Source organism: Anticarsia gemmatalis, chromosome 20 (assembly GCF_050436995.1).
Source record: "Anticarsia gemmatalis isolate Benzon Research Colony breed Stoneville strain chromosome 20, ilAntGemm2 primary, whole genome shotgun sequence".
In the NCBI taxonomy this organism is placed as follows: Eukaryota; Metazoa; Arthropoda; class Insecta; order Lepidoptera; family Erebidae; genus Anticarsia; species Anticarsia gemmatalis.
The window spans coordinates 8,715,260-8,730,803 of NC_134764.1; the positions used below are offsets into that span (position 1 = coordinate 8,715,260).

At 35.0% G+C, this 15,544-nt stretch overlaps 3 protein-coding genes across 3 annotated transcripts; 2 read left to right on the forward strand and 1 right to left on the reverse strand.

Annotated features, from left to right (window-relative positions):
• The first annotated feature begins 749 nt into the window (after nt 1-749).
• LOC142981562 (fatty acid-binding protein 2-like) lies at nt 750-4,684 on the forward strand. The gene is made up of 5 exons (XM_076127563.1): nt 750-789; nt 1,680-1,781; nt 2,197-2,366; nt 3,100-3,207; nt 4,601-4,684. The coding sequence occupies exons 1-5, from the start codon at nt 765-767 to the stop codon at nt 4,652-4,654; spliced, it is 459 nt and encodes a 152-aa protein (XP_075983678.1). The 5' UTR covers nt 750-764; the 3' UTR covers nt 4,655-4,684.
• Nucleotides 4,685-5,870: 1,186 nt separating this feature from the next.
• On the forward strand, nt 5,871-9,142 carry LOC142981536 (fatty acid-binding protein 1-like). The gene is made up of 4 exons (XM_076127531.1): nt 5,871-6,029; nt 7,863-8,029; nt 8,469-8,576; nt 9,031-9,142. The coding sequence occupies exons 1-4, from the start codon at nt 5,960-5,962 to the stop codon at nt 9,082-9,084; spliced, it is 399 nt and encodes a 132-aa protein (XP_075983646.1). The 5' UTR covers nt 5,871-5,959; the 3' UTR covers nt 9,085-9,142.
• Nucleotides 9,143-9,499: 357 nt separating this feature from the next.
• Nucleotides 9,500-14,582, reverse strand: LOC142981895 (luciferin 4-monooxygenase-like). The gene is made up of 11 exons (XM_076128034.1): nt 14,487-14,582; nt 14,028-14,235; nt 13,457-13,646; nt 13,162-13,311; nt 12,670-12,829; nt 11,942-12,076; nt 11,404-11,538; nt 11,051-11,131; nt 10,728-10,880; nt 10,238-10,403; nt 9,500-9,680 (listed from the first exon to the last, which is right to left on the reverse strand). Exons 1-11 carry the CDS (start codon nt 14,580-14,582, stop codon nt 9,553-9,555), a joined length of 1,602 nt encoding a protein of 533 aa, XP_075984149.1. The 3' UTR covers nt 9,500-9,552.
• Nucleotides 14,583-15,544: the final 962 nt, after the last annotated feature.

Sequence of the window (15,544 nt, forward strand, 5' to 3'; positions counted from 1 at the left end):
ATATACTTGAGAAATAAGTTCATACGGAGCACGCTAGAGGCGCTGATGTTTTTTTAGTTTTAATATAAATTGACGACAATTACTCGCTTGTAAAAGTAAATAGTGGTAGGAAATTGACTAACTATAATGCACATTACTCTAGTCGTATAGATCAACTGTAATGCACATTACTCTACTTATAATTTATAATTAATACTTTAGTTTTTAATAAAATAAGTTATATTATAATTAGGCAAGAATCTCACCACTCTCTATCCAATCGCCGACTGAGATGATCTCATGATTAAAATAATATCGATATATTAAAAAATTACCGCTACTGACGCGATTTATCAATTGAACGATAAGATAAGAACCCCATAATCAACATTACTCGTGCTAATAAAACAAGGATGGGCAAAAGTCAGGTGATATTTGCACTTGTAAAGTAATAAAGTACAAATAAATAAACCAAAGGAGTTAGGGCTAAAATGGCACACACAATACACAATAAAAAAATATTAGCTCCTTAAATTTGTACGCAAATTACAAAACTGAATTAGTTTGGTGGCGATCCTGGATTTATGTCGAATTTTTCCAATAACACGGTATTAAATAAGATAAATCAAAACATATTTTAAGTACCTTTTTTGACTCCTTAGCAACCATATTGAAACAAAAGTCCAACACGTAACTTCTAGAGATAAATATGCAGGAACAGATGAAAAAAAAACAATAATGTGCAGCTTCAAAGATAAACTGTTTTTAGATTTCAGTCGAAAAGTATGACTGCGTATCATTTAAACACAGGTAAGTATCAATATATTTAATTTTGAAAATGTTTTTTTAAATCTTTATTAAAATACTTACCATTAATTTATTTGCCTCCATCTGGCACTATGACTTGTTTAAGATCACCCTTTTTCTTCCTTCTATATATACAAATAACAACGTTTTCGTATAAAATAACTATTATCCATATCCATACTAATATTATAAATGCGAAAATAACTCTGTCTGTCTGTCTGTCTGTCTGTCTGTCTGTCTGCTACTCAATCACGCCTAAACTACTGAACCAATTTGCATGAAATTTGGTATGGAGATATTTTGATACCCGAGAAAGGACATAGGCTACTTTTTACCCCGGGAAAATGCGCATTTCCCGGGAAAATTCAGGTGGGGAACGAAGTCGCGAATAACCAATATTATATTGACATTGAATTAACAACATTCCGTTGTCATGGCAACTGTTTTAATGGCGGATATGCGTTAGCGCGACTTCGTTATATTATGAGGTATAAATAATTTTGAGAATATTTTTCGTGAAAAAAAAGCATATTTTATATCATCACGCTATGACCAATAGAATAGGAGCAGAGTAACAATAAGTGTTACAAAAACGTGGAAAATTCTGACCCATTCTCTCTTATGTGACGCAAGCGAAGTTGCGCGGGTCAGCTAGTTCTTTATAAAGCAAGATGACATGTAAACCTAAGCCCGTGTGTTCGGTGTAGGTACAACCGTAACAATGATGCCCATTCTCCTCTTGCACTCATATTTAAGATCCGCCTTTATCAATGTTTTATTTGCCCTGCAATTAAATAATAAAATCAAGATCCTAAATCTAGATCCTTATGTAATATTAGGTATTTTTATCATATCGGCCTTTATATAAATCCGGATTGCATAAATATTGTCAGTTGCAGGTAGTAACAGGTTAATTACGGACAAAATGGCTTTCCTTGGTAAAGAATACAGCTGTGTAAAGCAAGAAAATGTTGAAGCTTTCTTCAAATTCATTGGTAAGTGGACTAGACTTTTTTATTTTTGGATTTCAAAAAATGTTGTTTCATTATGTCTCGTTTACAAACATTGGTAAACCTATTATTTTAAATTCTAGATTAAATAAGAACTTTTGTTTCGTATTTAAATTGAATCTACGACTTTCGAGTCAACAGTTGTTATTTTTAAGCCAGTCACATTCGCTATTATAAACTTTTGTAGTCAAGTCATTACAGTTCGTTCACAACTAGCTACCATTTAGGCCTGATGAGGGAAATGGAGATAAACTTGCAGTTTTTCTTAGATTGCTTGTCATTTCAGGACTGTAAAACTGACCCTTGATTTTCGGAACCTTTAATAACAATTTCCATGTAATAAATATACCTTTTCACTACTATCAATATTTTAAGACAAATCTCTCTATGGCTTCTTCAGGTGTACCCGAGGACAAGCTAGCAGCGTACTGCGACTTCGCCCCCAGCGGCAAGCTGGTCAAGGACGGAGACTCCTACACCTTCACCAGCCAGTACCCCTCTGGCCCGAAGGTGGTCACCTTCCAGAGCGGCGTGGAGTTTGAAGACAGTATTGGAATCGAGAAAGTTCCTGTAAGTACTTGTTAGAACAGCTGTAGTGAGCTTGTTTCGACAGTTGCTAAACGGTCAGTAAAGCAACCTTCAACGCGGTTAGTTTGTAGATGGGACAGCATTTAATGGGGTTTCTGCAGTGTCTGGGTTTTAAGTCCAAGTTACTTTATAGTATTAGCTCACAAATAGCATATTGCGCGATTCGTAATAAACTTATACTGAAATATTAAAATACTCTGATCCAGTTTACATTTCAAAGAAAAATCCATTTTAATGTAACTGTTAATATCAAAGTTCAAAGTGGCCCGTTGCTCCTTTCTCAAATTGTTTCTTTCGTTAGTTGGCTCTCCTTTAGAATCTTTTTAGGACATACATAAAAATGCAGGCACGCCGAACTATTGCATAGCAACAATCTAACTTTATCGAATGCGCCGGGGCGCACCCATACACTGATAATCTCACACAGGTACACACATACATATATAACGTCTTCCTATACTAAATTGAAGTAATTACATACATACATCATTTTAATAACATATATACAAAATCACGCCTTCCTCCTGTAGGAGTAGGCAGAGACCAGAGAACGCCACTTTCTACGATCCTTACAAAGATCTGTAGCTTCATTTAAACCCATACATCCTGTCATACTGGACCGCCGGTTACGATTTCTACGCACCTGACCCTTTTGCAAGACATCACCGTTATATTAATATAAAGTAATTTTCAAATGTTATTGTATAATTTCCAGATCAAATCCACATACGTAGTTGACGGCAACACTGTGACCCAGACCATCAAGTCAACCAAAGGCACTACCATCTTCAAGAGGGAGTTCTCCGGAGATGACATGGTTTTGGTAAGTTAATACACTCATGTAATATTTTCTTGAACCAAAAATCTATGATAATAGCTCCCTATAGTTTTTTGATAGTTTATTAGTTGAGGTTTCTGCAGTTAGGTTAATATACCATTAGATATTACTTGTATAAATCATCGTATCGAAATTAAATCTGACCTAGTCATCATATCAATAACTACCATAACACAGGAATAATGGCAAGCATTACAAACTTTTACGATGCATACATAAAAATAAACCGCCGTGTTGCTAAACACTAAACTAAAATCGCCTCGACCAATTTAAAAAATATATATTTTCGTAAAGGCGCAAGAAAGTTTAGTAATGGTAAAAACTGAAACAAATTTTCAAACGGAGTGGTTAGTTAGGACTCAATTTATCTGGAAAGTAAGTAAGAGTTACCGATAACTGGATAACTCTTTCCATAAACTTCAGTGCAGTATCTAATCTCAAGCTTCGCGTTGCCTACAATTTTTAATCACACACTTTTTTCGACTTCGTTTTCGGTGAACTACATTCATTACCTATTTATCTCTCTATAATCGAACACTGTACGAAACGTACATTATACCTAATTATATATTACGATAACCAAATGTACTAAACAATCTGTATCCAAGATCTGCAGATCTACCGATATGTTTATAATCATGTGACTTCTTGGACTAAAGTCGTCTGCATATTATTAATTAGTATGGCCTCTGCGGGCTTTTCCAGTTTTTTGCCACTTCCTTTGATTTTTTGTTTGTCTTTCTTTTTATACTTACGCTTAGATTTGCAAAAAGTATATAATTAACATCATCACCTCAGCTCAAAAGAATGGTATATTCCCAGTTGTCCCCTCTAACACTGTCCCCCGGGGTGACAACTGGGAATTTTATTCCTACTTGTATTCCCCCGCCCTCATGCAAGTCTATCTCCTAGTTTACCGTATCTACCGAACCAAAGTTGACCTTTCCCCTTTAAAAGAAAAATCGATTGGGAACTGATTGCATTCAATCGATCATGCACTTGTTCTCTGTTATCTCACTCAATTAGCAGAATTGTATGATTAAATACATCACCTCATATATTTAGATAACAAAATATTACGACATAATCTTCCAAAATGAAGGCAGATTTGATTCCGATTAATTTTATTTTTGGTTCTTGGCCGTTCCCAAGACACTCATTTTCGATTGTAGGTTGTTCTCAAAAAATGTACTAATGCTGAAATACATTTAAAGAATTAGTTTTCGATACACAATCGTACTGAAGATCGCTACTGTTTATGAAATTATCATGATATTGTCTCCCATTGATACATTCTAGGGTTATAGACCCTTCTGTCACTATTAATCCGTTAACTAACACTAATAATTCTATTCAAAAGATTATTTTCTTATTTCAGACAATGACAAACAATGACTGGGATGGAGTTGCTAAGAGGTACTACAAAGCTTAAGTTTATACTCAATAAATAGTTTTTAATTTATTTCAATGGTTTATTTATTTCATGATCTAACATTATGCGTGTAAAAGGTATGAGATTTCATGATTTCTGATTTCATTGAATAGTACTTTATCTAACAGTTAAGTTATACAGGAATCATCAGATACCCACAAAAATGACGTGAAACTTATGACGTGTAACTATTTGAGTCAATGCCAACTCACAAAGTCGTTGATTCACCGAAATATTGGAATCAAATCATTACATCAGTATAACGAATATAATTCCCAACGATGATAATTCTAATCTAAAACATGATACATTAAAAGCTACGTCTATCGTGAAAATAGTTCCGTAACTAACTGACTAATAAAGAGATAAGGTGCACCTGAAATCACCGAACAAATGCTGTCGTCATGGAATAATGTATGAGATTCAAATTGTTAAACTACACAGTCCAAAGTCCCCAACCCACACTTGGCCAGCGTGGTGAACTCAAGGTTTAACTCCTCCCTCGTGTGGGAGGAGACTCTGTCCCAGCAGTGGGACAGTAATGGGTTAAAAAACACAGACACACAAAAGCCACACGGCACCTTATAGTAGAGTTGCTTGGCATCTACATAGGTCACACAACACAGTCCATAGTCCCCAACTCGCACTTGGCCAGCGTGGTGGACTCAAGGCTTAACTGCTCCTTCGTTTGGGAGGAGATTCTGGCCCAGCAGTTGGACATTACTGGGTTTAAAAAAAAAACAACACATACACACATTATCCGCACGTCACATATAAATGGTAGAGTTACTTAGCATATTTGTAGGTAGGTAACGAACTGATGTGAAACATAACATTCTGACTGGTCCTGTATAAACCAGTGGTAACACAGGTTTAAAATAATGAACTGAATGACTTTTGATACTGAAAATTCATAGTATTTATTTCCTTAATATTGGAACAAATAAATTGAATATTATATTACCTGACTCTCCTTTTAAATTCGTTAAACTATTGTTTGTCCCTTTCGATCACGTTTGCAACTAACCATGATAGAAAAAGACAAAACACAGCACAACTAATCCAAGCCCTGTTTATACCAAGGCAGATGAAAACTAACAATCCCTTTTCGACAGCGGAACTCCAAAAATGTCATGATTCAACCGCCATCGTCAGTTATTCGTAAGTACGATAAACCCGCTGAGTACACAAATTTTATCACCACATTACGTTTACTATCAGTTAGATTAGTGATACAGGTATAAAAGGACTTAAGTCGCGACACATTGATTTATTGTCCGTCAGACGTAGTGAAAGACCTTCAACATGTCGTTCTTCGGTAAGGAATACAAATATGAGAGTGAGGAGAACTTCGGTGATTTCCTCAAGGCTGTCGGTAAGTCTCTTTCAAGTATATCCTTAGCTTACTTCCAAAAATTTTAAGTCTACAATTTTTCACCGACATCGTTTTTTATCTTCCGGTTTAATTTCACTTTAAATCTTAAGTCTTCATTTTTTTCACCGTCATCAGTACCTATCTATAGTCCAGGTAAATCTTTCTCTTTTAATTTAGCAGTAAAAGAGCCATAGGAAGAATTATTCCCTTGCATAAGTACAACTTTATTTTTAAAAGCTACTTCCGCTTTCGAAATACTAGTATTAATATGACAGTATAGAATATGAGATCGCGGTTCAGTGGTAGTGGTAGCAAGTGCTACTGATAAGTAATCTGGGTTTGATTCTCCGGTCACAAAATATTTAGTTATTAGAGTCTAGTTTATAGCTTAAGCTACTGCTATCAAGTGTCTGCTGCTGTCTTGCTTTCGATTTACTAGACCGATTTCGAAATCCAAATAATCGTATATCAAAACTAAAATAAAGCTACTCTTTTCTTGGTTCATAAATACAACATAAAATCAACAGAATTTTTTTTATACTTCTATAGCTCTACTCCCTAGCTTTTTTTGTTTTACATCATCTTCGGAATATGGGAACGTAACTTTTCAAGAATTATACAACGATAAAAGATGGTTGCAAAGTTATGATTTAATTATAAAGGATTAAATCGATAGCGAATATTTTACTGTATTACCACATAGATACTGATAAAAGGAAACGATTATTATTGGACTTTGGATCAATACGTCATTATTTTTTCCCCGTAAATTATATTTGGACTAAGATATAGCGTACAGTGATATATTTGGCCGGTAGTATATACGCCTTCTGAGTCATGAGTTAGATTCTCGGGTCGGTCAAACTGGTATAGATCTTTTCTTATAGAACTAGTTTTTTTTTTTCATTAATAGTCCGGAATTTGAACGTTTTCGGTGTTTGGCAATAAAATCGCTTAATTAACTTAACAAAAGGTAAAATGCATTTGATACAATACATACACCCACACCAATGATTTCTTGTATGTAAATTGTAAGTCCAAAAGTTTTACCAAGCCTTTCCAGTGTGAAAGACACTTTTAAGATTCTAAAAGTTAAAGATTTTATATTATCGTTATTGTAAGTAGTTATTCGAGAAATTTCGAAATTATCTACAAATATAGTCTATAATTTTTTTACCTAAAATATATTATTATATAGGTCATAAAGGTGCAACTGCATGATAGCTCATATCAAAGTGTAATCTTTACAATCGTAAGCCCCAATTTATTTATCGGCTATGGGCGCCCTAAAACCGCACCTTGTTTCGATATTTGTAGGAATAACAGGCTTATCTTAACTTCACTACTTTCCTTTCCAATGCATTAGGTATAAGTGCGTGTATTATTTTTGATGATATAGATAGGTACTATGTACTTTTAAACTTCATATACACGTTTTTGGATGAAATAGCTAGAGTTAGATTAATTTTCAATTGACATAATCACTACAACGATCAATTTATTGTTCCTTTTCTAATTATTTCGCGGAAGTAGTAGTTTATAAATAATTCAATAATTTTATGATGATTAGTTTACCAAGAAATATAAATTAGGGGTAGGAATACCACTCGCTACGAACCCTTCTTACGAACTTTCTTCATTTATTTATTGTAAGGAAGACTAACAGCACACAAAAACAATATACAATAATAATAATTAAGTTGCATAAAGACAATATTATGTTATGTTTACTTATATCATCAACTCATACGAACGCTGATGTCTAACACAAACCATATAACCTTCAATTAAACGTATGAACATATCTAATTAATAATTGTCTGTCAATTCCAGGTCTTCCCGATGAGGAAATAGCCAAGTTCCTACAGTTCAAGCCTGTGTCCAAGATCGAGCAGGACGGAGACGAGTACGTGTACACCACCGTGTCTCCCGCCGGCACCAAGGTCACCAAGTTTAAGTCTGGTGTTGAGTTCGAAGATGTCATCAAAGAAGGCTTCCCCGTAAGTACCCCCGTACTACTCTTGTATGAGTAGGTAGGTTTAAACCTGTGCCGCCGAATTTTAAAAAACAAAGTTTTTTCTTTCTCTTAGCCTGTAAGGGATTCTATTCATGTTATAACGACGTGATGTTTACGCACAGTTAGAACCAAGTATAGATTAACTAATTATAGCCAATGCTTGTGTACCTACATCTCTCATCGATTGGGGGACAAAATTAATTAATAATCTGATAAAAATAAATAGATCTGTAAATGTATCTTCTCTTCTCGAATGACTTCTCTAACTAATTAATTTGTCTCGATAATAACGATAATCTTTTGAACCCTGAATCTTGTTACCCCAATTGATTTTACAACGAGATTCTGCATGCAAGTAGCATTCTTATATTTCAACAAACCTAAAACAATGTAACTCATTGCAAGTTTACTGTTAATTTCAGATCAAGACCACCTACACAGTAGACGGCAACAAAGTGACACAGGAGATTAACACTGAGAAGGGTAACGCCACCTTCGTCAGGGAGTTCAGCGATGATGCGCTCGTTGTGGTGAGAATCTTTATACATACAACATACCTATATTATGTACATAAATAAAATCACGCCCTCTTCCCATAGGGGTAGGAACTTAGACAGAGGTCAGTGAACGCCACTTGGCGCGATCCTGACAAACATATTAATTCCTTAAATTATATCCAACGCCGTATTAAAGATTGTGATCTTTCAATAGGATTGGGATTTTTGTTTTGTCTAACTGATATATTTTTGTAATGATAAATTGATTGAAGTACCTATTTATATCAATAACCAATGCCTTTGAATTTTATAGGTAGAAAAATATCTAGTTTCTGCCGATCTGGTTCTATTAGAAAAGCTGATTGTTTTGTGTAAAAGTAATTTCTTAATACAAAATAATTGGGTATTAGTTCTCTTTAAGACTCTTTAAAGAGTAAGAATATTCTGAAAATCAGGTTTAGCTAATGTTTCGTGATATTTGTTTCAGACCATCACCGCAGACAAGTGGGACGGCACGGCGAAGAGATTCTACAAGGCTTAATTTAAGTTAATCTCATACGTTTATTAATATTATTCTTTAATATAAATATTTATTAATACTTTACTTTTTTATTTCCATTTTCTTTTACGTTTAAAAACATTAGGACATTTTTAGAAACGACAAATTGAAATTAATGTGTAAAAATATGATACATATTAAGATACTTTATTTGGGACTTTTGAGCGTGTTAAGCAAAAGACGCGGCAGATTTTGATCCAAAATTGTGTGGAGTGGAAATAATTCGGAGATACTTATTGTTTTTTAATAAAAAAGGCTTAATTTTAATTACCGCATTTAATAATTAATATACTTATTCTATAAAATCTTATTATACTCACGTAACTAATACTTATATCAACTAAGTTTAGAGTTGTTTAAATTATTTTAATTTAACTTTACCTGAATTAGCATTATTACCGTTTTCTTCGTCATATTGTTCTTAAGACTACTGTAGAGATCTTAAATACGTTATTCTCTTCGAGCAGTAAACACCATATGATTGAGTTTGGCCCGAGCGATCTTGCCAGCTGATGTGGTCGGTATTTGAGACATGAACACTACACCTCCTCGCAACCGCTGGGACTCTGGTAGTTTACCTGAAATTAGAAAAAAAAACCATGAGATTTAGATAATAATCGTATAGATTTAAAAAAAATTAATACTGCGACTAATAGGTAATAGGTAATTCCTTTCCTTTCCTTTTAAAAAGAAAACTCCCGGACTAAGAATTGCTCTTGTGTCGCGGGGACTTTTACAAATATACAAACAACGGACACAAAGCACAACCAAACCCGAAACAATTATTTGTGGATCGCACAAATTATTGCTCCGTGTGGGAATCGAACCCACAACCTCCCGACGCAGTGGTTTTCGGCGTGGCGACCTAGACTAGAAGTCTGAGTACATATAATATTTTATTAGAAACCAGAAGCCTCTGTCGTATCTGTCTGATAACCATAAATTGGAATACGGAACAAACTGAACTTCATGAAGTCACACACGAATTTACCAGAAAACTACTCACTTGCTTAACTATAGACAAACTTCATATTTCGAGATTTGTGTAACTGACTGATGGCACACGATTTCAAATGACGGAAACATACTTTTTAGTTTGGGCAGCACAATATATAAACAAAAGTAAAAGCCTTACCAGCAACAAGGTCTTTAATCTCCTGTGCAGTGACCGCAGACCCTGGTCTCCTCACGACACAGGCTACAGGATGTTGGTCCACGTCAGACGCTCGCACCGTCGTCACGCACACATCTCTCACCCCGGGATGAGAGCGAATTACTTCTTCTATGTCGGGAGCACTTGGCTGTAAATATATTAAACAATAAAATAAATTACAGATTTATATTTGAGTATTGTTGAAGACATTGAACTTGTTTGAAAAAGCTTAGTCACATGTTCATGATTAAATTTTTGAACGTTATTCTGTGCTAAGCCTCTGAATTTTAATGATACTTTTCTAAAGGATAATATGTTCTTCAAACGTTTTTAGCACTCGCAAAAAATTGCAGAGAGTGAAATTAAATAATTGTGAATCAGCGGTTAAGAGAATCAACTATCCTTACGACTGCAGATATCATCTCACATTCATCAATTTTGGAACTGCAGTATTCTACACAACAAAAGAAACTAATATAAATCTTACTTGTCCATTGATCATCATCTGAATACGTTCTACAAAGTAATAGTTGTCGTGTTCATCTATGTACAGAAGGTCTCCAGTTTTGTACCAGCCGTCGTTGGTGAACATGCTGGCAGTTAACTCCGGGTTATTGTAATATTCCTGAAAAAAAATGTAAAAAATGTGTTTCGTCTCAAAACATTAATCAAACAAACAAACTATCTGACAATTCTTGTTTAAGGTCTTAATTCTGTTTAATGTTCCACATAGATTTTTGTATAAGGCTTAGGGTCTAACTTAGGACCGGTATATGTCTAAAAAATGGCACTTACAGAAAAACAAGGTCCTTTGGTCAGCATTTCTCCCGGCACGTTAGGTTTCGTTATTTCTTCTCCAGTTTTTATATCTACAAGCTGAAATGATAAGTATCACTATTAGACGATCCATAGTTTCCCTGAATCCAAATGAATATAGACCTTCCATGTCATTATTTAACTTACGATTAAAAACTTTTTCAAAGTATTCGCATAGTATGACTTAATCAATACCTATTCATTGTAGCTACACGTTTCGGCACAGATTGCTGCATGATACAAATGGTAGCAATTTGATCTTATGGTGGCTGTCTCAGCAGTAATAAGGGCTATATTTGTGCAGTGGAAATAGAATAAGTTGAGTTGCTCACCTTGACTTTATGCCAGGAATATTTGCCGTTTCCACAGCTGCCTACAGGTAGTCTGGGTACAGGCATAAACACGGGTCCCATGTTCTCTGTCTGTCCGTATGTTTCTATCACCACTGCGTCTGGTCGCATTCTTTTCTGCAAGACACAAGAAATGAAAACAATGATCAACAATTTGTAGAATATTATTTGCACGACCTGAGGTGGACGAAAATTGCAAATGCTTCAAGAAGATATATAGTCTATTACCATTAAATTATCATATCAATATTTTGTCGATTGTAGGCACATGTTCGGTATATTCCCAGTTGTCCCCTCTAACACTGTCCCCCGGGGTGACGCCTGAGAATAAAAGTAGGAAGAAAATTCCCCGTTGTCACCGCGGGGTGACAGCGTAGTATATAATGGTAAGTAATGCACACAAATTCTAAACATAAATCGGATCTATTTGGACTATCTATACATAAATATAATAAAGGTGAATAGGCTGGAGCCAGCAATTATTACTTAATCAACATACGTATTGTATAATTGTACTTACTTTTAATTCAATGTGTCCATCTTTAGGTATTTTAGTGCCACCGACCATAAGACTGTCAAAGCAACTGAAGTCACATTCTTTCTCCTCCTCGAAGATCGAGTTCAATAATATCGATGTTACTAATACTGATTTTGGCTGGAATAAAAAAAATGCTAAGTATTTACATTGTAGTCCATCTAGATATATATAACATTTCTTAAAGGCACTATTTCAAACAAAAATAACTCTCGCTCAAATAATGTTCTTGTGTCGTGTAATCTTTTACACACACAACAATAAGACACAAAGTAAAACCAAAACCGAGCGTAACGTGTTAGTCATTATAATCTAAGAAAGAAAACAATTTTCCACATAGAGGCTTTCAAATAGTTGTCAACTGAGGTACGTGATAAGCTCACAGAGAGATCGAACCCACGACAATCGTGCCTTGGAAATCGCCTGTAGTTTAGATATAACGTTAATAGACTTTCATAAAGACTAGCTGACCCGCGCAACTTACCTTGCGTCACATAAAAGAGAATAGGTCAAAATTTTCCCCGTTTTTTATAGGTACTCTGCTCCTAACGATCGTAGCGTGATAATATATTATTATAGCCTATAGCCTTCCTCGATAAATGGGCTAAAGATTTTTTCGAAATTGGACTAGTAGTTCCTGAGATTAGCGCGTTCAAACAAAAAAACAAACTCTTCAGCTTTATAATATTAGTGTAGAATTAAAGATTACTTACCTTATATTTGTTGATGACATCAATAAGATGTTCCGTAGTTCTAGGGCCAGATGTTTGTATCTTGATCATGTGTAGTAAAGGCATAGCTAACGAGTTGAGGAAGCCAGATATCCACTGCACTGGAGCCACGTTCAACGCTGGTTTATTCTCATCTGTTGTACTGCTGTAATTATAATAATTTAATTGTAGCGCCTTGATGATTACGATACTTTTCAGTATTTTGGAGATATGAAACATCTCGCAAATATTTTTGTCAAAACAATTTTCAAGTGGTGTAATTTAATTGTAAAACCTTCTCTCCAACATCTTGTGTGATCTATTTCTTAGTATTACTTACTCCATTAACCCATAAGGTAAGCTTAACAAACGTTTAGAAAATCCTTGAAAAGCCATACGAAAAATTTTGAGTTTGGAGAAATTGCCAGGCAATTTTTAAGAGTCTTATACTATCCTACCCACTTGCGCAGTGGGATAAAGATGCTCGTTACTTACTTTTTCGCAGTTTTCTGGAATACAGCTCGTAGTTCAATGAACTTGTTCACCCAGAGTCTATGCTTGAAGGCTATCAGTTTCATTACACCTGTAGTACCTCCCGAAGAAATTAGACAGGCGTATATTTTGTCCAGGTCGAAAATTGCGGGCCTGTAAAAAAATAAAGTTCTGTTCAAAATCTCTCACAAAGTCCAATTGCTGCATTAGTAATTAACGCTATGAGTTTCACAACGTATTTTTTTTATTTGACCCCGTCAATAGAATCAAAAGGTAGATCCTTCCATAATATACTTACGCAAACTCTTCAACATCATCTTTATCAAATTCCTGGATAAACTTCTTCATAGAATATGCTCCTTCATCAAAGCAGATCACTCTCGTGTCCAGGCCCAATTCCTTGATAGCTTTAAGATAGTCTCCAAGCAGCTCTTTCTGACAGAACGCTACTTTCGGTTCACATAGACTGAAGTGGACTTTTATATCATCTGCGAATTAAAAAAATTGCAATAATAAGAACGTAATGTTGTTGTATCTAATTAAAAGTAATGGCTTTTCCATGACAAATGTATAAATTATATAATTTTCTTTCATTTTTTTATTGCCGCTATAGGACTCAAGGATTAACCTCTCCCTCATTACGGGAGGAGACCCTTGCCCAGTAGTAGGACACTAATGGGTTTAATTTATTTTATTTTATGGGTAAGTAAATGGAAATTTATAAGAATCCTAGTCACTGTAATCTAAGCCTGTTTTTTTTTTATCACCCTTAAGAGAACGTTACTAAAGTCTGAAAAATCTTATACCACTTTGTAAAACCACACAAACGCCTAAACTATCAAGGTAACAGTAGCAATATTACCACTTACTGCATTTAAACAAAGGATCCACTCCAGCAATAGGCATGCCGTTCATCAGCGCAGCATAATGCGGTATGTGAAGGTCCAGATGATTTGTTCCACCAAGAGCCAGCACGTCTCCAGGCTTCGCGCCGAAGTGACGAAGACATTTAGCCAGTTGAACTGATCGAGAGAGAACTGAAGCATTCGTCTCGCTTTGACCTGTGGCTGCATCTAGCTGTGAGACAAGGAAAGAATATTCTGAAGTCCAGTTAAAATGAAGCTGATAGGCTAGAGTCGCTACTTTTCACATTCGCGAATATTTTTTTTACGTTTTCTTTCGTTCAAACACAACGACTTATGACTTTATTTTTACAAATATTCGACTGGCGCTTGACGGTGCAGATGCAACAGTTTGCTCTTTTTATCTCGAATGAAAATAAAAAATAGTATTGTTATTTCAGGACGAATGAGCCTGAATAAATTTACCTGGCAAATGGCATCAGGTCGACTTCGCATCGTATCCATGAAAAGATGTCCTAAATGATATTTTTCATTCTGCGGGTCTAACTGTGGGATCTTCATTTTAAAAAAGCACTAAACACTTGAACCTAACGGCTATTCTGAACCTTTACTTTCAGTTTCTGATCTGTAATGATAAATTGAGGGTCTACTTATATCATTTTTTTTAGAAATTATCTTTACCAAAATATTATTATCATAAATATCAGTTGATCCAATTACTAACTTGACATTAATTACGTACTTTGATGATTATCCTTGTTATCTGAAATCTACCCATATCCCAATCTATCATATTTGGGTAAACGGATAACGCCCACTGAGTGAAAGAATCGTTCGAAACACTGCCTTATAAGGGTTTTAATAAAACAATGGTATAGCGATTCAAATATTTTTTACTGATTTCGAAGAAAGGAAGGAGGTTCTAGGTTTACAGGTAAGCATCCAGTTCCTAGATTTGTTAATTAAGATAACTTTATAATACTACTCTCTTTTTCTCGTTTGTAGTTTCTTTAGAGAAGCAGTAAGCAGCAACACCTTGGCACGAAATAAATATAATTTGTAAACAGTAGACATGTTTAAATTCATTGGGTCTTCTGTGCTAGACGTTAACAGACATCTTATTTTTCGATCTTTTATCAATCTTTATTGTCTCAATCTAGTCGATTGTATGCACTAGTGTGCGAATTCCGTCAACCCTACTAACCTACTTGATAATTAATATAATTAATAATAGTAATCCCTATTGATGACAAGAAGATAAAGAGCCCTTGGCTACCTTATCGTTTACGCGATCACAGAATTCTTTGGCACAATCCACGAGGTTTTACCCGATTTTTGAAGGTGAAATCAAATTCCTATGTGCTTTATTTACAATATTTACTTTCTATTAAGTTGGTTTAGGTCACTACGCCGCTACCACGGGGTCGGGAGGTCCTGGGTTCGGTTCCCACATGGGACAATAAATTATTATGAATATAACACTTATTTATGTTTCCGGTCTGGTTGTACTTTGTGTCCGTTGT

Coding starts and splice junctions, on each gene's coding strand:
- LOC142981562 (XM_076127563.1), top strand. CDS start 765: ATGACTGCGTATCATTTAAACACAG. Junction 1,782..2,196: donor AGCTTTCTTCAAATTCATTG/GTAAGTGGACTA, acceptor TGGCTTCTTCAG/GTGTACCCGAGGACAAGCTA. Junction 2,367..3,099: donor TTGGAATCGAGAAAGTTCCT/GTAAGTACTTGT, acceptor TATAATTTCCAG/ATCAAATCCACATACGTAGT.
- LOC142981536 (XM_076127531.1), top strand. CDS start 5,960: ATGTCGTTCTTCGGTAAGGAATACAAATATGAGAGTGAGGAGAACTTC. Junction 8,030..8,468: donor TCATCAAAGAAGGCTTCCCC/GTAAGTACCCCC, acceptor TGTTAATTTCAG/ATCAAGACCACCTACACAGT. Junction 8,577..9,030: donor GCGATGATGCGCTCGTTGTG/GTGAGAATCTTT, acceptor TATTTGTTTCAG/ACCATCACCGCAGACAAGTG.
- LOC142981895 (XM_076128034.1), bottom strand. CDS start 14,582: ATGAAGATCCCACAGTTAGACCCGCAGAATGAAAAATATCATTTAGGA. Junction 11,539..11,941: donor ATGGACACATTGAATTAAAA/GTAAGTACAATT, acceptor TGTGTCTTGCAG/AAAAGAATGCGACCAGACGC. Junction 9,681..10,237: donor GATTAAAGACCTTGTTGCTG/GTAAGGCTTTTA, acceptor TTCTAATTTCAG/GTAAACTACCAGAGTCCCAG.